The sequence below is a fragment of the Chionomys nivalis genome, chromosome 12 (genome assembly GCF_950005125.1).
Source record: "Chionomys nivalis chromosome 12, mChiNiv1.1, whole genome shotgun sequence".
Taxonomy (NCBI): domain Eukaryota; kingdom Metazoa; phylum Chordata; class Mammalia; order Rodentia; family Cricetidae; genus Chionomys; species Chionomys nivalis.
In genome coordinates, this window is record NC_080097.1 from 34964808 (window position 1) to 34990798 (window position 25991).

General features: G+C 38.7%; 1 protein-coding gene across 7 annotated transcripts in view; it reads left to right on the plus strand.

The window, feature by feature from the left end:
* The window catches only part of Naa16 (N-alpha-acetyltransferase 16, NatA auxiliary subunit), an 87924-nt gene that overhangs the window by 11816 nt on the left and 50117 nt on the right, over positions 1–25991 (plus strand). For 4 of the 7 annotated variants that reach the window (XM_057786555.1, XM_057786553.1, XM_057786554.1 and 1 more), the window contains 9 exons: positions 492–626; positions 5959–6112; positions 8700–8819; positions 9603–9698; positions 13021–13127; positions 15891–15963; positions 18800–18969; positions 19337–19489; positions 23887–24015. In XM_057786555.1, the coding sequence (XP_057642538.1) occupies positions 492–626; positions 5959–6112; positions 8700–8819; positions 9603–9698; positions 13021–13127; positions 15891–15963; positions 18800–18969; positions 19337–19489; positions 23887–24015 (1137 nt within the window). Of the gene's footprint in view, positions 1–491; positions 627–5958; positions 6113–8699; positions 8820–9602; positions 9699–13020; positions 13128–15890; positions 15964–18799; positions 18970–19336; positions 19490–20425; positions 20520–23886; positions 24016–24563; positions 24706–25991 lie in introns of those variants that run through there. The other 3 variants (XR_009058135.1, XM_057786557.1, XM_057786558.1) reach the window with 3 other exon arrangements.

The following is a 25991-nucleotide window of genomic DNA, read 5'->3' on the forward strand; positions in this document are numbered from 1 at the left end:
GGATGGCCTCTCTTAGCACCTCTGCAGCCATGGGACAGACTCAACAAAGCTAAATAGACGTTTTCTAGACTTCTTTATGGTTCACATTCTCCGTGAGACTCTGTCTGCAAGCGGTGGCACTTGCTGAAAACATGTAAAACATTGTAAATGAGCTAATTTCATATATTTTTAAAAATCTACTGTAATAAAAAACTGTCTTAATTCTGTAAGGTATTTTATCAGAAGACATTTTTATTATATGTAGGTAGCTTTTACAAGGTACTAAAGACAGGAGCTTCACAGTGAGCTTTACAAGGCATTAATGTTACCAATACAGAGACTTAATTTAGATGAGAAATGTAAAACACATTTTATCTTATTTTATCTTATCTTTATTTTGGAACTCGTTGATTGAATTAATTGCAGTGTTATTAAAGAGTCTTAAAATTCAGATGAAACATAAACACTTTAGATAAAGAATTTTAAAAGAGAAAAACATTTTTCCCCCAAAGGAGACAAGATACCAGCTTCTTCAGTTGCGCCCCACACAGCGTGCTTCCTGGATTGGATATGCCATTGCATACCATTTGCTGAAAGATTACGATATGGCACTGAAGCTACTAGAAGAATTTAGACAAACCCAGCAAGTAAGAGCTGCACATTAATGTTTTCTTTTCCTGTTGCAGACTAACATAGTTGACTTTTAGCTTTGAATTTCATAAACTACAAAAAAAAGTGAAAAATATTTTAATAATTAGAAAAAGTTAAAGTGTGGAATTCTTAATGTAAATAAACAAATATTTAAATCTTCTGGATAATAATTTCAACAATATTCACACGGATAAAGAAGGAGTGTATGATGACTAGTGGTGCAGCTCAGCTTGAGTGTTTGCCCTCCGCCTTGCTGTGAGGCAAGGTCTTTTCTGTTACTGCTGTGCTGTGTTTCCCACTAGGTGGTTCCATCTGCACCACGCTGCTCCTTATAATTGCAGCTGCCTGCAGTTCTATCACTTCAGGCTTTTCATGTGGGTTCCAGTGATCCGAACTGCTTGTCAGTTTATATAGCAAGTGCTTTTCTCACTAAGCTGTTTCCACAGCCCATTAGTTTTTCTTCAGCAGTTTTGGAGACTTATCCATGTTAATTCTTTAGGGCTAATTTGTCCATTTTAATTACTGTCTCTTGTTCTGTTGTATGAATAAGCCCCAGTTTCTGTACTCTACTTTGTTGCTATTACAAATAGTACTTACTATAAACAGCCTCATTTGCTGTTTCATTTGTGTTTGTCTTCAGTATAAATCTAAGAATAGAATTACGGAAGTGCAGCAGCTCTGGGATTTTAAGTATCGCTAGATCTGGTACTATCCCTTTGTGAAGTACTTTACTAATTTAAGCGTCCACTGGCAATGTTACCTGAATTTTGTTTTTTTGTATCTTTGCTGACATTGGAATTTCCATCTGGGAGTGAAAGGTTTTGCTAACCTCTCTTGTAATTTTTCTTTTTCTTCTTCTTCTTTTTTTTTTTTAAATAATGACACATTTATTTCTTTGTGTCTGTGCACTTGTGGAGGGTAGAGGACAAGTTGGAGGAGTTGGTTCTCTTATACCATGTGGTTCTTGGAGTTAAGCTCAGGTTGTTAAAGCACTCCCTGCCCACTTACCTATCTTCCTGGCTCAATTGTGTCTTCCTGATTATTAATGAGGCTAGGGGATATTAGATGTCTTCTTTTTCTTTCCTATTGCTGTGATGAGGCACCCTGACAAAAGTGATTTAGGGGAGCTGGGCATGGCGGTGCACACCTTTATTTCCAGCACTTGGGAGGCAGAGGCAAGCAAATCTCTGTGAGTTCAAGGCCAGACTAGTCTACAAATTAAATTCTAGTATAGCCAGGGATGTTACACAGAGAAACCCTGTTTTCAGAAACAAAAACGAAAATTAGGGGAGGAAGGGGTTAATTTTAGCTCACAATCCCAGATTATAGTCTTCTAGGCAAGTCAAGGCAGCAAGAATTTGAGCAGCTAGTCACATCAGCAGTCAAGAGCAGATAGTACCTGCATGCAAGTATGTCTTTAGCCTGTGTTTTCACTCTGTGTAGCTAGGACTCCAAGCCAGGGAAGGGTATCCTCTCAGGTCAATTGAGATAATCTCCCATAGGCACATCCACAGGCTATTCTGCTAAATAGTCTTCAGTGTGACTTGCTTTCCAGGTGGCTCTAGATTGTGTCAAGCTAACAAAGAAACTTTTCAGGGTATGATGACATATGTCTTTAATTCCAGCAAGGCAGTGGCAGGCATATCTCTGAGTTTCAGACTAACTTGGTCTACATAGTAAGACCTTGTCTCACTACCAAACCAAACCACCACCACCAAAAGACACCCCCTCCCCACAAGAGCATCAACCCTGTGCAAAATGATATTAGTCTGTAGTTATCTTTTGATGCCTATGCCTACTTTTGGTATCTAGGTAATATTGACCTCATGGCATAAGTCTCAAGGGATTTGCTCTTGTTCTGTTTTGAAAGACTCCATGAAGAATTGGAATTACTTCTGTAAATATTTCTTAGAATGCTCTGTGCTGCCATCTAGTCCTGGTCTTTGTGGGAAGTTTATTGTCAATTTATTCTCTATTGCTATCCAGATTTTTTTTATATCTTTAGTCAGTTTTTATAAAAAGCTTTTATTTTTACAGGAATTAGTTCATTTTATCTTATTTTTTTCCATTTAGTTTTTATAGTATTTTAATTTTTTCTAATCTCAGGACTGTGGTAATGTTCCTTTAATTTCTGATTTTAATAACTGGTCTGTTTGTTTTTCACCTTGGTGATTTTTAGGTTAAGTTAGTGATTTTGTTGATCTGGTCAAAAATCAGCTTGTAGTTTGTTGTGTTTTTTCTCTATGGATGTGTCGTGCCATGCCTGCAACATTCCACAAGAGGTCTTACAAACACTACCTTAGGTCTTCCTGTCCTCTTGAACAGTTTAAAGGCGAGGAAGAGGGTGGCCACTTTGGTTCTCCTTAGAGCTTGCCATGTAATTTAGGAATAACTGTCCAAGAGAGCTTTTCCCTTGAGTACAAGGGGAAAGCTTTGTAGCTGAAGCCACTCTTCCTGCTTTCAGTTCCCAAGTGCTGGCCTTGCAGGTGTACTCCAGTATGCCCTGCTTCACAGTATTTTCTTGAAGAAACTTTGTATAAAATTTGGTTAAACTCCTTTATTGGTTCTGTTTTTCCTTTTTTTTTTTTTTTTTTTGGCAGATTCCTTAGGATGACACACATTATTTATTTAGACAACCTTTTCTCATTTTACATGCCAATCCCAGTTCCTTCTCCCTCCACTCCTCCCTCTCCCCTCACCTTCCACTCCCCACATCCACCCCTCAGAGAAAGTGAGGCTTCCCATGGGGAGTCAACAAGTCTGTCACATCTCTTTGAGGCAGGACAAAGACCCTCCCCCCATATCTGGGCTGAGTGTGGTACCCCTCCAAAGAGAGGGGACTCCAAAAAGCCAGTTCAAGCACTAGGGATAAACCCTGGTCCCACCGCCAGTGGCCCCACAGACTTCCCCAGCCACACAACTGTCACCACATTCAGAGGGCCTAGTTCTGTTCTATGCAGGTTCCCCTGTTGTCAGCCTCAAGTTAGCGGGCCCCCACTAGCTCAGGTCACCTGTTTCTCTGGGTATCCCCATCATGGTCTTGACCCCTTTGCTTATCCATTCTCTTCATCTGGACTCTGGGAACTCGGCCCAGTGCTTAGTGGTGGATCTCTGCATCTGCTTCTGTCAGTCGCTGGATGAGGTTTCTATGATGAGAATTAAGATAGTCATCTGCTTACAGGGGAAGGCCAGTTCAGGACCCTTTCCATTATTGCTTAGGTCTTAGCTGGGGTCATCCTTGTGGATTCCTGGGAATTTCCCTAATGCCAGGTTTCTTGCTAATATAATGGCTCTCTCAATCAAGATGTCTCTTTCCTTACTCTCCCTCTCTGTCCTCTTATCTTGGCTGTTCCTCATGTTCTCCTCCCTCCTTCCCTTCTCCCAGTTCCCCCCTCCAATTTTCTCAGGAATTCTTGTCTATTTTCCCTTTCCAGTGGGACCATGTATGCTTCTCTTAAGGTTCTCCTTGTTACCTAGTTTCTCTGGTCATGGATTATAGATTGGGTGTCCTTTGCTTTACAAAGTCTGATATCCCGCTTATGAGTGAATACTTGTCTTTCTCTGTCTGGGTCACCTCACTCAGGATGGTTTTTTTTCTAGTTCCATTCATTTGCCTGCAAATTTCTTTATTTTTTTTCCCCAATCTGAGTACCAAACCCAGGACCTTGAGCTTGCTAGACAAGCACTCTGCCACTGAACGAAACCCCTTGCCTGCAAATTTCAGGATGTCATTGCTTTTAACCACTGAGTAGAATTTCATTGTGTAAATGTACCACATTTTCTTTATCCATTTTTTGTAGTGGGGAGCTGTGGGCTGTGTTCCTGCCGCCCCAGCTCCTGGTTGCCTGGCTAGCTTATGCCCCAAAATAATGACACACAAACTGTATTCTTTTAAACACTGCTTGGCCCATTAGCTCTAGCCCTACTGGCTAATTCTCATACCCCGATCAACCCATCTCTAATAATCTGTGTAGCACTAGTCTTACCGGGAAAGATTCGGCATGTCTGACCTGGCCGCTGGCTGCATCGCGCCTGGCTCTGGCTCTGAGAGGAGCTGCCTTGCATCTCGTCTGCCCCCGAGAAGAGAGGAAATGGCGTCTGAGCTCACTTCCTCTTCCTCCCAGCATTCTGTTCTGTTTACTCCACCCACCTATGTTCTAACCTATGAGGGCCAAGCAGTTTCTTTATTTTTAACCAATGACCTTCCTCCATCAATTCTTCAGTTGAAGGGCATCTAGATTGTTTCCATGTTCTGGCTATTACTTCTGTGAACATAATTGAGCGGATGTCCTTGTGATATGGGTCTACATTCTTTGAGTATATGCCCAAGAGTGGTATAGTGGGCCTTTTTTTTTTTTTTTTTTTATTTTCGAGACAGGGTTTCTCCGTAGCTTTTGGTTCCTGTCCTGGAACTAGCTCTTCTAGACCAGGCTGGGCTGGACTCGAACTCACAGAGATCCGCCTGCCTCTGCCTCCCAAGTGCTGGGATTAAAGGTGTGTGCCGCCTGGCCTAGTGGGTCTTGAGGTACATTTATTCCCAGTTTTCTGAGAAACCACCATACTGATTACCTAAGTGGCTACAAGTTTGCACTTTCATCCACAGTGGAGGAATGTTCCCCTTATTCCGCATCCTCTCCAGCATAAGCTGTCATTGGTGTTTTTGATCTTTTTAGCCGTTTTGGATGTCACCCATTTTTATATATATATATATATATATATATATATATATATATATATATATATATATATTTTTTTTTTTTTGTTTTTGTTTTTTTCGAGACAGGGTTTCTCTGTGGCTGTGGAGCCTGTCCTGGAACTAGCTCTGTAGACCAGGCTGGTCTCGAACTCACAGAGATCCGCCTACCTCTGCCTCCCAAGTGCTGGGATTAAAGGCGTGCGCCACCACCGCCCGGCCCCATTTTTATATTTTAATATAAGATCTGTTCACCTCTTCTTGGCCATATACACCTATTTTACTTTAAAGACAGAATTCATCAGGGGCTGGAGAGATGGCTCAGTGGTTAAGAGTACAGGCTGCTCTTCCAGAGGTACTGAGTTCAATCCCCAGCACCCACATGGTGGCTCGGAACCATTTGTAATGAGATCTGGTGCCCTCTTCTGGCGTGCAGGCATAAATGGAGACAGAACACTGTATGCATAATAAAGAAATAATCTTTTTTAAAATAAAAGACAGAATTCATCATTTGTTAACCTATTTTTCACTGCTTTTGGATTAAGTCTACAAATGGGTCCTAAGTAAAAAATTTAAAGATCTGAAACTAATTTATAGAGTTATACAAATAAGATGATTTTGTTGTTTTCTTTCAGGTTCCTCCCAACAAAATAGATTATGAATATAGTGAACTGATACTATATCAGAATCAAGTGATGAGAGAGGCAGATTTATTTCAAGAATCTTTGGAACATATAGAAACATATGAGAAGCAGATATGTGATAAACTTTTGGTGGAAGAAATTAAGGGTAAGTTGACTTGATTTTTTTTTTCCATGGCACTTTAAAATTTTTTCCTAGCAATACCGTGCATTTGGTGACCATCCAAGCACTTGCTACTAAACTATTATTAATTTAATACCCATGTCATCCTTTTGATATAGGGTGAACTGGGGAGCTGTGTTCTCTAATTAACATATAGCTCTTTCTGATTCGGGTTGTCATTTTATGTGTATAAATGTTTTGCCTGAATGGATGTTATGTGTACTGTGTGAATGCCTGGTGCCTCCAGAAGTCAGAAGAAGGTATTTGACCCTCTGGAATTGGAGTTACTGGTGTTTGTGAGCTGCTGTGTGGGTGCTGGAATCGAACCCAGGTCTTCTCCAAGAGTAGCCTATGCTTAACCACGGAGCCCATCTCTCAGCCTTTAGTTGGTTTTTGTTTGTGTAAGATGTTTTTATTACTTTTAACTGTATATATGTGTATGTCTGAATGTAGGTATGTATATAAGTGACTGTAGCTGTCAGGGATGCAAGAGGCGTTGGAACCCCTAAAGCTGGAGTTAGAGGTGGTTGTGAACTGCTCAGTGTGGGTCCTGGGCACTAAATTCGGATTCTCTGTAAGTGTAATGCATGCTCTTAAGCACTGAACCAGCTTTCTAGTACCTGGCAGTATTGTATTGTAATTAACATTAATATCAGCATTAATGACAACACTGTTTTTAAAATGATCAATAAAATGTAATTATTCAGTTTCCTTCTTGTTTACTGCCTGTAAATGATGAAGCAAAAGAAATAACAATGATTTTTCCTTCCTGATGTGTTATTGCTCTTTTGTGATTAATCTTAATACTTTGAGGCAGCTGTTTCTCTAGCTTTCTTTTTCTTTTCTTTTCTTTTTTGTTTTTTTTGCTTTCTTTTTCTTATAACATTAACAGAGAATGCAGTCATTTCAAAATAAGTAGGATACAGTGATACTGGTTTCATTAACAACAACAACAACAACAGATATTAGCCAGAAGGTAGTGTACCCCTTTAATCCCAGCACTGATGAGGCAGAGGCAGGTGGCTCTCTTCTGTGAGTCTGAGGGCAACCTGGTCTACAGATCTAGTTCCAGGACACACATACACACACAATCTTGTAAATAGCTGGATTACCACATTCATTTATGTTGGTAACAAGGATTTGGGGAACACCAATCTTGAGTAAATATCCAGTTCTCAGTATGGCTCGTAGAGGTGGGCTGTGGTATTATTTTTCCAGTGATCTTTGTAGGCCCATTTGATAGTAGACATTTAAGTCATTTGTAATCATTAGATAAGATCCTTTCAAAAATTGTAAAAGTTGCTGAGCGGTGGTGGCTCATGCCTTTAATCCCAGCACTCGGGAGGCACAGGCAGGTAGATCTCTGTGAGTTCGAGGCCAGCCTGGTCTACAAGAGCTAGTTCCAGGACAGACTCCAAAGCTACAGAGAAACCCTGTCTCAAAAAAAAAAAAAAAAAAAAAAAAGAAAGAAAAATTGTAAAAGTAAAGATTTTCACTTAATTGGTAAGCTTGTGCACTTATTCACTATGTGTGTTCTTATAGTATTTGCTTCATGGTGGTAGCAGATAACGGGGATGCTTATGGGGATGAAAATACGTTGTTGCCAATTATATCTAGGGAAGGCAGGGAAGTTATTAGACTGGCTAATATGTAGTTGTGCAGAAGTTAAGACCTGTTTATTATTTTTGTTACTCAGCAGTTATGTTCTGCCCATTTTGTAGGAGGTCAAGTTCACAAAGTTGGTATGTGTGATATAATTATTCCTAGTATGATTTTATTTTGGAAATTGGTTATTTAGGACAAAAAATATTTTATGTGCCCCCTATTCCAGTATGGTAATGTTAAATAATATTATAGAGATAGTCCAAAGCTTTATTTGTTTGAAATTGGTTCCTTGGGGAATGGGAGATATTAGGAACAGGAATCTATAGTGTAAAAGCCTCTTTTACCTTAGTTTAAGTGTACTTCCCATTGTATCTGAGGGCTTTAGTGTCCTACTTTCCAGACTCATTTGCAGTTTTTGTGAATTAGTAAAAAGATTTGAACCTTAAAGACAACTCACATGTGAACATGGCTTAGGTTTCTTGCTGTGAAATAATGCTTAATTATATAATTGTGTTTAATTATATAATTTTAATAATCTAGAAAAGAAACAGAACAGACAGTTACTATAGGAACTCTTAAAGGAAATCACATTTAAATCTTAATGTGAGAAGGTTGGCATATTCTGTTTAGAGGACTTGCTAGTTAGATTTTACTGTGTAGGCTTTAGTTATCTCCAGAGGCTATACAAATATGTATTATGAAAAGGCACTTTTTTACTAAGAAGTTAGTATCTATATGTATATTTAGGGGATGGGAGGGAGCCACAAATGAATATGGTTCATTTCTGAAGACAAACTATAGATTAATCTATGTTTAGTTATATAAACTGTATATAACAAGTTCAAACGAAGGCTTGTAGAATTAGTATTTTGTAAAATACTTGCTTACCAGTAATGCTTAGTGAATTCTGTTGGGTCAGAAAACCAATGTTTAAGCAAAATGAATGGGACTTTAAACTTAATTTTAGGGGAAATGCTGTTGAAATTGGGAAGATTAAAAGAAGCCGGTGAAGTATTCAAAAACTTGATTGATCGGAATGCAGAAAATTGGTGTTATTATGAAGGCTTGGAAAAGGCATTGCAACTCCGTATGTAATGATTTTTCTCTTCTTCCTTAACTAACTTTTGAGTTTGATAAAATGAAAGTTATAGCAATTCTTGACAATTAGCTTGAGAATATAGCATTAATAGTTGTTTTTTCGTGTAGAAAAGTTACAGATTAGATGTGGACATGAAAATTAACTAGAATATTTATACTTAATACTAAGAGATGATTTTGGATTCCTTCACCCATTTAGAATCTTTTTTATTTTATTCCTATTAGAGTTTGTGTCAGTTAGGGTTCCCTAGAGGAACAGAAGTGATAGCATGTGTGTGTTGTCTAACGGGGTTTATTAGAGTGGCTCACAGGCTGTCTTCTGATGGAAGTCCAAGATCCAATAGTTGTACATAAAAATATTAAGAACTTTACCTAAAATATGTATTGAAAGCTACTGATTATATTTTTTAAAAGTTCTTCTGGAGAGCTGGTTTAAAAGAATGATTTTAAGATGTGGTGCACACCTTTAATCCTGGCACTCGGAAGAGAGGCAGGCGGATCTCTGCGTTCAAGTGCCAAACACACACAGACACATTCACACACTCGCACATAGGCTCGCACATGCATGTGCACACACATGCATACTCACACATACACAGACACATGTAGGATGATTTACTGATTATAGTATTTTTACCACCACAATTTTAAATGTAATTTTTGACAAAATGGAAAGCAACTTTGATACTTACAATACAGTTTTTGTGTTAAGGTTTGTTATTGTTATACATAAAAATTATACTATAATCTCACATATTTTTACTGACACTAGGCACTTTAGACGAGAGGCTTCAGATTTATGAAGAAATTAGTAAGCAGCATCCCAGAGCAGTTTCACCAAGAAGATTGCCTTTGAATCTTGTCCCAGGTAATATTAGGATATCTTTTGTAACATAATAATTCTTCTGAAACTAATGGGTACCATTCATGTTTTAAATTTTTCTTTGTGTTCTAGAGTTTATATATTTGTGTGTGTGTGTAAGAGTGATTAGTCATATTGCAAGCCAGTTTGTCATAAGCCCACTGACATACCAATCGAATGGCTAATCCCATGTAAAGGGGCTTGGAAATGCCAGTTTTTTCCTAATATGAAACTATATTGAGGCTGTGAAATGAGGGTATGATGTAAGAGGTGTTGTTGCAAGAATAGGGAGTAAGATACAGTCTGCCAACGATGCTGAGGGTGCTTTCATTATGGCTGAAGTGTGTGCTTTGACTTTCCTTGGTTTCTGCTGGTGAGCATTTCTCTAGTTTTCCTGTTACTTGGTAAATTGTTTGATATCTTCCAATAAAATGACATGTCAAATAATATGAAAACAGATGTATAGTATACATGGAAGAGAGAATTGGGCATAAGATGAAGTTGTCAGCTAGCATCAGGGGACAATTATTTTCTTTATACCTGGTTGTATCTAATTTCTGATTCATAAGTCTCTGTAAAATATCTATTCTCTCATCAAAGATATCGTGGGGAACATTGCTTACTAATATAATTTAGGAATTGATTTATAAAGAATACAATTTTTAGAATAAAAAAGAGTGGTCAGTTATGAATTTTAGTCTATAAATAAGAATGTCATGCTTCAATATATAGTTTAATATTGGTTTTAAGTATTGTAAGCTATGTACAAAAATATTTTCTTAAATGACTTAAAAAAGGCAGCTGTATTGAGAAGATAAAATTTCTTAGAATTGATGACAAATTGCAGATGAACTGTTGTGATTTGTGTGGCAAGTTTTCTATCTGTTTAGGGTATATCCTCAAAGAGTTGTGAGCTCTTTGTGTCCTTCACAGTGTTTTGAGAAAAGAGTGCCATTCCTTTGAAATCCTCAGTAGCAGTCACTCTTTTGTTGTTTGCTATGACAGAAATACCTGCGATGAACACCTGCGTCTGTTCTTACAGTGTCGCAGGTTTAGTTTAGTCATGGATTTATTCTTTCTGGACTTGTGCTGAAGCAGAACTTAGCTGTAGAAGTATACAGCTCTCCGATAGCAGGGATGAAACAGTTTAGAGTGACTAATAGACCCCAGATACCGCTACTACCTAAACTGTGGTGCTCTTTCTTTAAACCAATTGGTGTAGTTTCAGTTTACATGAAGAAGCTGGGTTTAGTGGACAGGTTATTTGTCACAAGCACACACACAGTCGAAGCATGTATATTCTTCTAAGCAACAGCCTCTTACTGTTCACCATAATATTATTAATTCCTCTATATGCCTGAGGAAGCGCTGGGAAGATAGGATCTTTGAAACTACTTTTGGTTTTAAAGGAATTACTGATCTAGATGTAAATGCTATTTTGTGGCTTTCAAAAGATGAGTGCATAGGATTTCATAAGAAATCTGAAATCATTTTCATGATGTTCAGTGATACTGCTTATGTGGGTTTTATTTAGTGCAGTCTGCTCAACCAGATAGCCAGTCTGCTTTGTTGGTTTGGGGTTGCTGGGTTTTATTGTGCAGTGTTGCTACACATAGCAAAACCCAGGAAAACATTTAAATAATTTGCTGGAATAAGATACTTTGTGAAAAAGTTTTTTTAAATTCATTTGTGTGTGTGTATGTGTTAGATGGGGTGGTGGTGGGGTTGTCTGTACGCATATGCCACAGTGTGTGTGTGGAGATGAGAGGCTGTCAGAGACTGGCCAGGACCCCCACAAGAGGCCATCTTCCTGGAGTTGGTTCTCTCCTTACATGTGGGTTCCAGAGATTGAACTTGGGTCATCAGGCTCATGTACCCATTGAGCAATCTTGCTGACCCCCATGTTTCTGTTTTTTTTTTTTTTTTTAAATGAATGGATAAATTCAAGCTTACTGTCATTATGTTTGTATGTCTTCATTTAAAAGTAGTTTTCAGTATTTTCTCCCTCTCTCCTCTCTTTTCCCTTTCATCTTCTTCCTCTTTTTCTGTACCCCCGATTTCCTTCTTCTTCCTTTTTTGATGGGTCTCACATATCCTATTCTGGTCTCCAACTGGTTATGTAGCTAAGAATGACTTTGAATACCCCATTCTTCATGCTCTACCTCCCTAGTCCTAGGGTTAGAAGCATTTACCACCACATCCTTTTTACTGTGGTGCTTGGGATAGAAGTAAGGGCCTTTGTGCATACCAGGGAAGCTTTTACTAATTGAGCTACATCTCTAACCCCTTTTAATGTTCCTGCTAAAAACAAAAAGTGACACCAGCTGCTTCCGATTGGTAGGGACACTTAGATCACAGCACTCAGGAGCCTGAGTTAGGAGGCTATCAAGGTTGGTTGGAGCCAACCCAGGACACGTAGCAAAGGTATGTCTCAAACAAACAAAGAAACAAAAACAAAAATGAAGATACTAGAAATTTTTGTTACAGGTAGCAATAATAGGAAAATTATTTGTTTGATGTTGCAAGTAGGGTGTTTATTACTTCATAGCTAAGTGCCTTAGCTCAAGCTAATGTGTAACATTCTTTTAGCGTCAGTCTCATTCCCCAGAAGATGGTCTCTGCTGGTAAATATTTTTACATTTTTGTTATAATCACTGCTCTATCACTAGTACCTGAAATAATGTTGGGATATAGTAGCGTCCCTGGTCCATGATTGTGGAGTGAACAAATGTTGAAATTGGCAATACCACTTGAACTAAAGTTTAAGAAGATAATTTGTCTACTTTTTTTTTTTTTTTTTTTGGTTTTTCGTGACAGGGTTTCTCTGTGGTCCTGGAACTAGCTCTTGTAGACCAGGCTGGTCTTGAACTCACCAGAGATCCGCCTGCCTCTGCCTCCCAATGCTGGGATTAAAGGCGTGCGCCACCACCGCCCGGCCAATTTGTCTACTTCTTAAAGGTAGTGCCAGTCATAGTAGATGTGGACATGCCATTATCAGTTGTCTGCAGGGGTTTGGACAAAGTCTATGTGAGGGAGAGATTAGGAAGAATACCTGCTCTTACAATTTTAACCAGGGTGGTTTGTAAATTATGCTGTCTAAAACTGCACAATCTTTTCATTTACCTGCCAGAGTATTCCTTAAAGATACTTTGAATAGAAATTAGGGGAAATGTCAACTGGAACATTGCTGTTATGCTTGTTATATGACAAGATAGTGCTGCCTTTGGAAGTTTAAAACCTGACCTTAGAATAATTGTTCTGAAGGAGCTTTATCTGTTCAGTAATTTGACAGTTGATCCCATCAGCCAAAGTTTACTTTTGTCTCTAGGTAAAAAATTTAGAGAACTCATGGATAAATTCCTGAGACCAAATTTCAGCAAAGGATGTCCGCCCCTGTTCACTACTTTGAAATCTCTGTATTCTAATGCAGAAAAGGTAAGTTTGGCTTTTAACCAGTTTTGCTATTATTACAGGAAGATTTCCATGGACATGCTATGATTTAATTATTTTCTCTATTGTACCAATGTTTGTCTTTTTATTTAATATAAATACTGTATACCAAAAATATATGATTATAGTATAATTATAGCAAAGGGTTTACCATACTATGAAGTTTATAGCAAAGAAAAGCATTTTAAAAACACTGAGATTTGCCAGGTAGTGGTGGCACACACCTTTAATCCCAGTGCTTGGGAGGCAGAGGCAGGCAGATCTGAGTTCAAGACCAACTTGGTCTATTGAGAGAATTTCAGGACATCTAGGAGACCGTGTTTCAAAAAACCAAAATATATAAATAAATAGGTAAATAAAAGAGATATATAGTTGGATGTGATAGCAGATCCTTGTAGTTTGTAATCCCAGCAATTGAGAGGCTAAGGCAGGAGAATTGAAATGAGTTTGAAGTCAGCTTGAGTTTCACAGTGACTTTTTTTCTTACAGTTTGTTATCATATTTTAGAGTTAGCATGGATAGTTGAATTTGTGTAACAGTAAAATGCTATTAGGTAGGACTGGAGAGGTGACTCAGAGGTTAAAAGCACTGGCTGCTCTTCCAGAGGTCCTGAGTTCTATTCCCAGCAACCACATGGTGGCTCACAATCATCTACAATTAGATCTGGTGACCTCTTCTGGCATACAGGCATAGATGCAGGCATAGCACTGTATATATAATAAATAAGGAAATCTTTAAAGATCCCATCATTGTATGATGCCTTTACCTGGTTGGGGGTGGGGAGATGCCATTAGGTCAGTGGAGTCATAGAAACCAAAACAATCCTGTACAATAAAAGAACTTCTGGAGGCATCATAATCCCTGAGTTCAAACTCTACTATAGAGCTACAGTACAGAAAACAGCCTGGTATTGGCATAAAAACAGGCAAGAGGACCAATGGAACCGAATTGAAGACCTGGATATTAATCCACACACTTTCAAACACCTGATTTTTGACAAAGAAGCCAAAAATATCAAATGGAAAAAAAGAAAGCATATTTAACAAATGGTGCTGGCATAACTGGATATCAACATGTAGAAGAATGAAAATAGCTCCATATCTATTACCATGCACAAAACTCAAGTCCAAATGGGTCAAAGACCTCAACATAAAGCCAGCCCAAACCTCATAGAAGAGAAAGTGGGAAGTACACTTGAATGCATTGGCACAGGAGATCACTTCCTAAATAGAACCCCAGCAGCACAGACACTGAGAGAAAATCAGAATATCTTAAAGTTCCAATTTCCATAAAACAGTAAACAGTGTTTTAGACCTTATTTTAGCAGTATTTAGCTAAGGGAATTAGAAAGAAGACCTCTAATTGTACTAAGCACAGATTCTAGTTTCTGTCTTTACTGGGGTCATTAGCAATAGTAAGCAAGATACAGTCATTTAAAGCTATTTTTGTTTGTGTGTGTAGTGTTTGTACATGTTGCTGGGGTTTGTACACCTGTGCATGCAGGTGTGTACGCATGCGTGTATGTGGAGGTTAATATCAGGTGTTTTCCTCAGTTACTCCATTTTACATTTTGAGATAAGGACTCTAGCTGAACTTGGAGCTAATTGATTTGGCTAGGCTGCTAACCAATGTATGGGTTCAGGAATCCTTCTGTGTCCACACCATCAGCCCATGGTTCCAGATACAAGCTATGCTGCTAGTGCTGGCTTTATGTGAGTGCCAGGGTGTGAACCCGGGTCTTCCTGCTTGTGTGACCAGCACTTTACTGACTGAACCATCATTTTTAATGTGTGCTTTTTAAACTTTGAATCATTTCACGTAAAATTTCCTGTACGGAGTGACATTTTATAAAATTAAATATAGTTTTGGGCTGGAGAGATGGCTCAGTGGTTAAGAGCATTGCCTGCTCTTCCAAAGGTCCTGAGTTCAATTCCCGGCAACCACATGGTGGCTCACAACCATCTGTAAGGAGGTTTGGTGCCCTCTTCTGGCCTGTAGACATGCACACAGACAGAATATTGTATACATAATAAATAAATAAATATTTAGAAAAAAAAACAAAATATTTATAGTTTTTATAGTTTTACAGAGCAAAACAGGGAAGCAAAAGACAATTTAATTTTTCATGAATTATATAAATGTGGTAATTTGTCCTTCAATAACATCAGGATTCTGGGATTATGGATTTAGCTCGCTGGTAGAAAGCTTTCAAGACCCTGGGTTCACTGTGAAGGCTCAAGGTGGGGTCGATCCTCATCTCTGGTGTTGGAGGAGGGGGAATAATACCAAAAATAAATCAAAATAACCAAAGGCTCTTTGAGATGAAAATTTATTTGAGCTGTTTTTGAGCTTTTTCTTCCTGAAATTATTAATAGACAACAGCAGTGCTTTTTCTTTTTCTTGGCCCTAAAGTGTTCAGATTGGGAGGTGGGAGGAATAGTATTTTGATATCTTTAGTTTGAGAGATGGTTGAGTGGTTGAGAGAACTTGCTGTTGTTCTTTCTAAGGACCTGAGTTTGACTCCCAGCATACATGTCAGAGAGCTCATAACCACATTTAATTCCAGGTTTAGGGCATTGGGTGCCCTCTTTTGGCCTCCACGAGCACCTACACACAAATTGCTTACACACAGATTGACACACATCAATAAAAATTAAAAAATGAATTGCTGTTCTAGTCAAATTAGTTCACAAGTAAAAATATCTTCAGTGAAGCATTTTTAAATTAAAAAATATGTTTCTTTAACAGGTTTCAATTATCCAGGAACTTGTTACTAATTATGAAGCTTCTCTTAAAATGAATGGCTTTTTTAGCCCTTGTGGTAAGTTTAAACTAGACTAAATTAGAATTTTATTGCTTATTTCAATCTAATCACAGAAATACTAGTTTACATTTATTATGTGTATGCTACATAAATGCCTACTTATTGGTTTTTGAATTAGTGAATAAAATGAGAGTATTTTTAGTATTATTTAGTTTAAAATTTCCATAATCTTTTTTATTGTGAGTTTGCCTTATTTAACAAGGAAAACAGATTTGAGAGGTTGAATGACTTGCCCAAGATCAGATATTTAATTAGAACCTGTTTTCCTCAATCCCTAAATTCTATATTTTTATTCTTGAATTAAGTTTTAATTATGTCTATTTGGACCTTTGATTCTCTGTGGGGACATATGTAAACAAAGACAATTTAGAAAATCCTGTAGGATGTTTCAAGTATGGAGACAATCTCTTTATAGTCTTCATGTGTCTTTTTCGTGTCATTGCTCTTGGAGTTTGGAGGGTTTTTTTTTTCTTTTCCTGGGGGAAAAAATTAATGTGATGAATGTTTTGCCTGTATATGTGTGTCTATGCACTACTTGCATGCCTGGTTCCCCATGGACCAGAAAAGGGCAGTAAATTCCTTGGAATTGGAGTAACAAGACAATTGTGAGCTGCCATGTGATGTTAGGATTTGAACCTGGGTCCTCTGGAAGAACAGAAAGTGCTCTAAACTGCTGAGCCATCTATCCAGACTCCAGCCGATACTGTTAGAGTATTTTAAAGCAAATTCCAAATGTTTTACCTCTAAAGACCTGTGTATGCATCTTTGTTTAAGACACACAAAATTAGCTTCATATTTAATACCCATCTACATTTATGTTTCTCTCCCACTGTCCAAGATTTTTGTTTAATTGGTTTGGTAAGTCTAGTTAAGGGCCATGCTTTATATTTGATGGGTTTTGTGGTCTTTTAATATATCAAAGTGATGGCTTTAAGAAATGCCTTTTGTTGCCAGGAGGTGGTGGTGCACGCCTTTAATCCCAGCACTCGGGAGGCAGAGGCAGGCAGATCTCTGTGAGTTCAAGGACAGTCTGGTCTAAAGAGCTAGTTCGAGGACAGGCTCCAAAGCTACAGAGAAACCTTGTCTCAAAAATAAATAAATAAATAAATAAATAAATAAATAAATAAATAAATAAATAAACAAACCCAACAAAGAAATGCCTTTTGTTAAAAGCTCATTTGTTTTGTAGACTTCCCTATTCTTTAGATTTGGCTGGCTGCTTTCTTTTGGTATCATTGTGTGTTTTTCCTCTGTCTTTCCTATTTCATGTAGCATTGGTAGTGAGATGAATAGATTTGAGATCTGTTTGAATACTTCACAGGTGGTGCTTTGTGCTTGACACACTCTGGTTATCTCTCTGGTGCTGGCATTGATCAGGGTTTCTTATCAGGCCAATGTGCCTGTTAAAAAGCTCCTCCTGGACCTAAGGATTTTGGCAATCTTTGGGTAGCAGTTCCTAGATCCCTTATTTCATTCTTGCTCCTCATCTGTTAGCAGGGCAGAACAGGCTATAGGTTGAACCCAGGGCCTCGTGCAAATGTTAAGCCACGGACTTATAACTCTAGTTCTGAAATTATTTTAAAGAATCTTCTTTCATATACTTTGGCCTCCTGAATTAGATGGCGTTTATGAAAGATAAATGTTTGATTCTTTGGCCTTGTCTGCATTTTCCCTAGTTACTTTTCTCTTGCCATGACAACACACCATGACCAAGGTAACTTATAAAAGATAAGGGTTCATGGTTTCAGAGGGTTAGAATCCCTGTCCATCATGACAGGGAGCATGTCAGCAGGTAGACAGGCACGGTGCTGGAGCAGTAGCTGAAAGTTTATGTCTAGATCCACAAGCACTAGGCAGAGAGCACTAACTGGAAATGGCATGGGCTTTGCAACCTTAAAGCCAGATTCCAGTGTCACACTTCTAACCTTCTCATTCTTTTCCAATGGTTCTATACATTGGGGACCAAGCATTCAAGTATATGAGTCTGTTAGGGGCTATCCTTATTCAGACTGTCTCAGCTTTCTAGTTTATGCTTCAGTGTATTCACACTATTGCCTTGTCATTTGTTTAGTTGCCCACATATCTTCTGTTGATAGAATACAGGTAATTCACTCTGCCTCACTGTAGACACGTCTGCCATTCTGCAGTCCATTTGGTAGCTTCCTCAGTACAGGATCGGAAGCAGAATAGAGCTCAGATAATGTATGTATGTGGCTGCTATTGTTAGCTGACTTTGGGCTGTGGTACTCTAATCTTAGATTTGTGGTATATCAGGGGTATTGTTGTCTCACTGGGGTATATTTTTTGAGTCATATCCTTCTTCACTTTGATGATGCTCTGGCTGTGTTTAAGTTTATAATATGCTACTTGAGACAGTTACACACTCCTGAGATAACTTGTGTGAACTTAGACCTCATCCCTTTGCTTCTTGTGTCATATTTGCTAGCATACATATTTTGCACATGTGGCAGTGATAATGTGTGAGTTTTTCTTCTGAAATCCTGCGATGATAGGTAGGTAATCTCTGCTCCAAGTTACCCTCTTTGATTATTTTTCTGGCTCACTGCATTTTGTTTTTGTCGGGAGAACTCATACAATTAGATAGATTGTTCTTCTCTGGCACTATTTATTTGGAGATTTTGTTCCTCTGCATGGCTGTTTCCTTTTGAACTTGATGCCATGGAGTCATGCCTCTTTCTGGTAGACGGATTGTTTTTTCTGAGCGTTTGCTCTTAGTAATAATGGTTGATTTCAATCTGAATTAGGAAGATAAAGCATGTAGGTTTGCTCTACTTAGTATTCCTGTAACAATTTAATATTTGTTTGCTTGCAGAGAATGGGGAAAAGGAACCCCCAACAACTCTACTCTGGGTCCAGTATTTCCTGGCACAGCACTTTGATAAACTTGGACAGTATTTGCTGGCTTTGGAGTATATTAATACTGTGATTGCTAGTACTCCAACTCTGATAGAATTATTCTACATAAAAGCAAAAATTTACAAGGTAAGATCTTAATCTTGATTTTTGTGTGGTTGGAATTGAGTCATTTTTTTTTTTAAGCTGAAGTAGCAGTAACTCCCAACATTCTCTGATAATTTTTTTCTATATTCTAATAATCCTAAGGAATTCTTTTTTTTTTTTTTTTTTTTTTTTGGTTTTTCGAGACAGGGTTTCTCTGTAGCTTTATTGTGTAACCATGTTAGTCATTTGGTTCAGTTCTTAGTAAGTGGATTCATAATCACCTAGTTTTCTAGGTAAACTGTGATAACATCATGTCCAATTTCTAACCTGTTTTCATTTATACTTCTTTCCCGTTTCTATGGCACCCATGTTCTCTAAGCGGATTTCTCTAATACCTCTCCTCCTATAGCATATAGGTAATCTCAAAGAAGCTGCAAAGTGGATGGATGAAGCACAGTCTTTGGACACAGCTGATCGATTCATCAATTCCAAATGTGCAAAATACATGCTTCGAGCAAATATGATAAAAGAAGCAGAGGAAATGTGCTCCAAGTTCACAAGGGTAGGGAAGAACATATATATGTATATAATTATCTGAATTAAAATTAAAGTTCTATGATGGTTTGTTAAGTTTATCATTGAAATTCATAAGAATTCCTTTAAAAAAAAATCCCATTTTGTCCATGTTCCAAATATGGTTTCTTACTGTGGTGTTGGCATGCATGTGGGTGTGAATGCAAGCACCCAAGATGTCCAGAGGAGGATATCAGAGCTCCTGTGATGGCGTAAGTCATAAACAATCCCACACCAGTTTGGAATTATGATTAATAGCGTGGTATTTATTTAAAGGGGAAAATACTTACAGATCACCATCCCAGACAACAGCCGCCGGAATGGAGCAGGAAGTAAAGAGAGCTAGGAGGGAAGTAGCCGCTTTTTTAAAGGGAAAGAGACCACGCCCCAATGGGCTGATATCTCAGCGGCTATTGGCTGGAGGAGCGGAAGGACCTCCCCCAACACTCCTGGAGCTAGAGTCAGAGGTGGTTGTGAGCTGATCAGTGTGGATGCTGGCCACTGAACTCTGGTCCTCTGGCCAAATTCACTTTGTGTTGGGTGTGTTGATGTACACCTTTAGTCCCAGCTTCAAGGAGGCAGAAGCAGGCCGATCTCTGTGAGTTCAGGGCTGAATTGATCTTCATAGCAAGATTCAGGCTAGTCAGGGTTGCATAGTAAGACTGTTTTAAGATAAATAAACTTTAAAAATTTAGTTTGTATCACAAATTTGTCTCCTTTATAACTTATGACTTCTCTTTAGTTCTCTATTAAATCATCTTCAGAATTGCTCAGAGTTCTTTCTGTGTATTTTCTGTGACATTTTAGAATTTAAGTTGTCTAAAAATTGTTTGTCTAAATACTTGTCCTATATTTTCTTCTTTTATCGTCCCTTCTGTAATAGTGTCCTAATAGACATGATACTTGGTTTTGATTAAAATTACAGGTTCATAGAACAGAACAGAAGGCCTGAAGATTGGTTCAAATATATTTGGAAACTTGAAAGAAGCACTTTTAAAATTAAAGATAAAATTGCTGAGGTGGGCGTTTATGTTGAAAAATTAAATGGTGTCCCTGTCTTACATTGCACACATACCAGTTCAGAGGGACCAAAGAGTTAGAAAACAAATCAGATATTGGAAGGAAATGCAAATGCAGCAGGAGTCAATTTAGTTTACAGAAATGTTCTTCATGTTTGGAGAGGAAAGTTTTTTTTTTCCTAAAGAAGTTAAGGAGGCATATTTTTAAAAAATTTAATTCTTTTTAGGTGGTTTTTCTTTTTGTTTTGTTTGGTTATTGTTGTTGTTGTTTTCTTTGGGTTTCTCTATGAAGTCCTGGCTGTTCTGGAATTCATAGAGACCAGGCTGGCCTTGAATTCATAGAGATTTGCTTCCCAAGTGCTGGGATTAAAGGCATGTGCCAACTCTGCCTGACCTTTTTAGGTATTCTGTCTCTTGATATTTCTGTGTTATTGATAGACTATTCTCCGAACTTTCTCTGTATCTCTTTTTATACTTTGAGCATCTTTTTGGTTATTTATTTAGCTTTTTGAGGCAGGCTCCAGTAGCCAAAGATGATCTAAAATTTACTATGTGGGGAAGATGATTTTGAACTTCTCATCCTCCTCTCTGCCTTCTGAGTGCTAGAACTACAAGTTTGTGCCACCGTGCCCAGTTTTCTGTGGTGCTGTGTGTTGAACCCAGGGCTTCATTCACAGTAGGCAAACATTCTGCCAGCTGAGCTACAGGATACTCAGCTCCACTGATTAAAGTTTTTATTGACATATAGCAGTAGTGCATATTAATGGAGTTCAATGTGTTATTTACATGTGCATGTTTAACATGAACCGATCAAATTCAGTCACCCTAGAAATGTTTAAGAGGAAGTATGAATAACAATGATATATTTGATTATATTAATTGAAGTATATGTGTAGCAAAATAGTCGTAATCAGAGTGAGAGAGAACTGGAGAATGTATCCACCCTATAATGATGACATGGGGGCTGGAGGGATGAATAGTAGTATTGTTTGTGTCCATGTAGGACATCTCAGGTATCTGATGTTTCACAGGGAAGTAATTGAGGCTTAGGACCATCTTTGGAATTGAACAGTCTTTGGTCACACCCTGACTAGTACTGTGCTTCAGCATCCTTTGCACTACATCACAGGTGTCAAGAGTAGAAGAGATGACAACACGGAATCATAAAAGTCCTTAGGTTTTTAGATAAAAATACTATTTGGGAGGTAAAGATAGGGAGTAGAAGTAGAGTAATAATGAATGTATAAGATTTAAGTTAAATTTCAGTCCAGTGATTTAAATAAGTTCAGACTTCTAGAATGTCTTCAAGGGCATAGGAGAATAAAGTGAATGAGTGAAATGATCACATTTACAAATTATTTAAAGCTTAGACTTACAGAGGGTTACACATGCTTTATTAGTAGTTCTTTATGGTAAGTGTTACAGTTATAATTATGCTGGCCTGCCCTGTCACCTGGGTACTCTGTCCTTTTAAGAGACAAGCTCCGCCCACTCCCAATCCCCCTCCCCCATACACACACAGAGGCAAGCTGATACCACCCCCTCTTTCTCTCTCTGTCCTTCTGAAGAGACAGTCTCTGCCTTCTCCCCATTTCCTCTTTCTTCTCTTTCTCTGTCCCTCTTATCTCTCTCCTCCATAACCCCTTACCCTTATATCCTCCCAATACCCCTAAATAGACTCTCCGCATGGTGTATCTGTGTCTCCCACCTGCAGTGGGACCTGCTAAGGTCACCCTGCGCCATAACAATAAGATTTTTGAGATGAAGTATCATATTTTTTCTTTTTGAAGACACAGTCATAAGAAAATGGAAAATGTGGGGTAGCTGGAGAGATGGCTCAGTGGTTAAGAGCACTGACTGCTCTTCCAGAGGACCCAGGTTCAATTCCCAGCACCCACATGGCAGCTAATAACTATCTGATACCCTAATATAGACAAACATGCAGGCAGTGCAAATAAAATAAAAATAAATTATTTTTTAAAAAAAGAAAATGGCCGGGCAGTGGTGGCGCACACCTTTAATCCCAGCACTTGGGAGGCAGAGGCAGGTGAATCTCTGTGAGTTCGAGACCAGCCTGGTCTACAAGAGCTAGTTCCAGGACAGGCTCCAAAGCCACAGAGAAACCTTGTCTCGAAAAACCAAAAAAAAAAATAAATAAATAAATAAAAAATAAAATAAAAAAAAGAAAATGGGAAAATATACATAACCATAAAGGAGAAATAAGGTAAGCCTTATTTTTTAGATCTGGAGATAATTTGTTGTTGGTTTTTTTTTTTTTTTTTTTTTTTTGAGGCAGGCTCTTTTTTTGTAAGCTTACACTAGTCTTACACTTGACGTCTTTTTGCCTTCCTAAGCATTGGGAAATTTTAGACTTTTAATAAATATCAAGAATTGAACTGATAGTAGAAAGTAGTCTTAAAAATGATCGAAGACTGAAAATGGTTTTATAAGTATACCTTTCTCATCTTTTCTGAAATCATACAAATTTGTTTAAAATAAATCCGTTTTGACCAATGACAGAAGTCCAGTGCCCTACATTGAAGCTAAGCACACTGTATCTTACATTCCTCTTATCTTGAAGCCTGAACTAACAAATACTTGCAACAAATCCAGGATTCTTTCTCTTCTGTTTTAAGGCAAGGTCAAGCTATGTACTTCAGACTGGTTTTGAACTCAGAATTCTCCTGCTTCAGGCTCCCAGGTGCTGGGATTATAGGCATGCACCACCATGTTCGGTGTCACTTGGTTTAATAGTGTGTGACACAGGAGAGCTTGTGAAGTGGAAGACTCACAGTGAAGCAGCAGATGCTCTTAAGCTCAGATGTGTGAGCAAAGAAAATGACCGAGCGCGGCCTAACCCATAGGAAGGAGATTGAGAACCTGAAACCGTTACTAATAAATATGATGTAACAGTGACCTTGAGTCATTGAGATGTTAAATAGCAGGAAGGAAGTGGAAAGAAGACAGGCAATATTCATAGGACTACTGTTAAAATAAGTAGTAGTTAAAATAAGATCTTCGATGCTTAAAAATAGCTTTAGTAATTTGAAGTTTGTTCTGCACAAAGTGGTGAACACCCCAGTGGAGCTGAATAAGTAAAACTTTATAGTTTAAAACCATTAAGGAGGCCGGAGTGATGGCGCATGTCTTTAATCCCAGCATTTGGGAGGCAGAGGCAGGTGGATCTCTGTGAGTTAGAGGCCAGCCTGGTCTACAAGAGCTAATTTCTAGGACGGGCTCCAAAGTTACACAGAGAAACCCTGTCTCCAAAAACCAAATACAAATAAATAAAAATTACAAAGTATTGTGATTTGGGGGATCTGTTTTATTGCTTGCTGCCATACATTTATGCGAGTTTCCATTTCAGGAAGGAACATCTGCCATGGAAAATCTAAATGAAATGCAGTGTATGTGGTTTGAGACAGAATGCATTTCGGCCTGTCAGCGCCTTGGGAGATATGGGGATGCCTTGAAAAAATGCCATGAAGTGGAAAGGGTGAGTTGTTAGGACATACGTTCTAGTTTCTTCTGTAAGTGACAAGGAAAGCAGGTACATGTCTACACTGGATCATCTGCCTCGTCTGACTAACTGTGACAGCTTCATTTGAAAACAGTTCCTTAACTACTGTTGTGAGCAGTGCGCAGTGAACGACTACTTCTTTGACACTTTTGACATGTTTATGTTTCTTTTTTTCTGAAGAGAAAAGGAAAACTAGTAAAATCAGTTTGTACTGTGATTGACATACATTCACATTTTCTCTTCCCTCATCTGGCCATTATTTAATTTTCATCAGCAGCCTAGGAGGACACACAGCAAGTGGCAACATCTTTCCCCCTTAAACATCAGGATCTGGTCCACAGTCAGCCTCTCTCCAGTTCGTCTTCCCAGGATGTTTGTTCTCACATTGGTACCCTGTGCATCAGCTGGCCAGTTTGCAGACTATTGCTCACGTTGAGAATTTTGTGTATGACATGCCTTAGTGAGGGCATTTTTCTTTTCCTTTGTGTGAATTTTTGTTTTCCTGTTCTTTGTCATCTCTGAAGCACTCTCCTTCTACATGGACCACAGGAGGAAAGGAGCCGCAAATGCACCCCTGAGGCAGTCCTCAGCAGCCCTCAGTTGTGGGGCACTCGGCACCACTCTTCCCCTGCTGACGCAGTGTAAAACCACAGGCATCGCAGTCAGGTGAGCCTGATGTCTGCACCGTGGCAGTCACTTTGGCCTTCCTCCCATGCAAAACTTCGGAGGTTACCTGGAGGAAGGCTCTGTCTAAGGGGGTGGCTTTTGATGGGAGCTGGAACTAGGATTATACCAGAACTTTTATAGAAATCATCAAGATTTGCTTTGTTTTGTTTTTGTTTCTCCTGTCCTTTAAACTTGTATTTCTAGGGAAAAGACTTCTCATTTTCTCTTTGAGAATCTAAGCCTTTTGGATTATATGTTAAATATTCAAACATTGTAGTTTAAATCAGGCTTCTATTTCTGTGGTGAAATTGTGGAACAGAGTTGGGGCTGGAGTTGTAGGCCTGTAATCCCAGAACTCAGGAGGCTCCTAAGTTTGAGGCTAGTCTGAATTGCAAGTAGTATTCAAGGTCAACCTAGGTGACATAGTGAGACCCTGTCACAACAAAAAGGGACAGGAGGTAGGTAGGTCGGTGAATAAATGTGCTTGTCCAAGCCTAGTGACTTGACTTCAGATCCCTGGAGTCCATAACACCTGAACGTGGTGCATGTAGTCCCGGGATTCCTATGGTGAGTTGGGAGGTAGAGATGAGGCAGAAGCAGGAAAATCCCTTGGCGCTTGTGGACCAGCTAGCCTGGAGTGCACAAACTGCAAAAGAGACCCTTGTCAAACATGTGGATGGACTGGAGAGATGGCTTGGCAGTTAAGAGCACTTGCTCCTGCAGAGGATGGGACATTTGATTCCCAGCATCCACATGGTGACTTATAACCAGCCATCCTTGACTCTAACTCCAGGGTATCTGATGGATCTTCTGATCTTCATGGACAACACACATGCACATGGTATACAAACATACATGCAGGCAAGACACTCATAAAATAAATGAATGAAAATGAACCAAGAAAACAAAACGAAGTGGAAGGTGAGCATTAGCACCCACATTTGCCCTCTGACCTCCACGTATGTGTCATGGTACACATATGCTATCACACACATATTTGAACACAAACCTTACACAGAAATAAAGAACAAAAGCTAGCAGCAAAATATACTGAATATCAGTAGCTTATGTTAGTGCTCACTAGTGTCTGCCACTTCAAAGGCTTCCTGCTTGTTATAGAAAGATTTCATGTTCCTGTTGTCATGAGAGATAAATTCTTTAAACACTTGTGAATTAGTACTTTCAGCAAGGATGCAAGTAGAAACCTACTCGTTTTCCTGCTGAAGTTTAATGTGAATGTTCATAGGGTTGTTATAGTTGAAACTTCTCAGACTTAAGTCCCATTC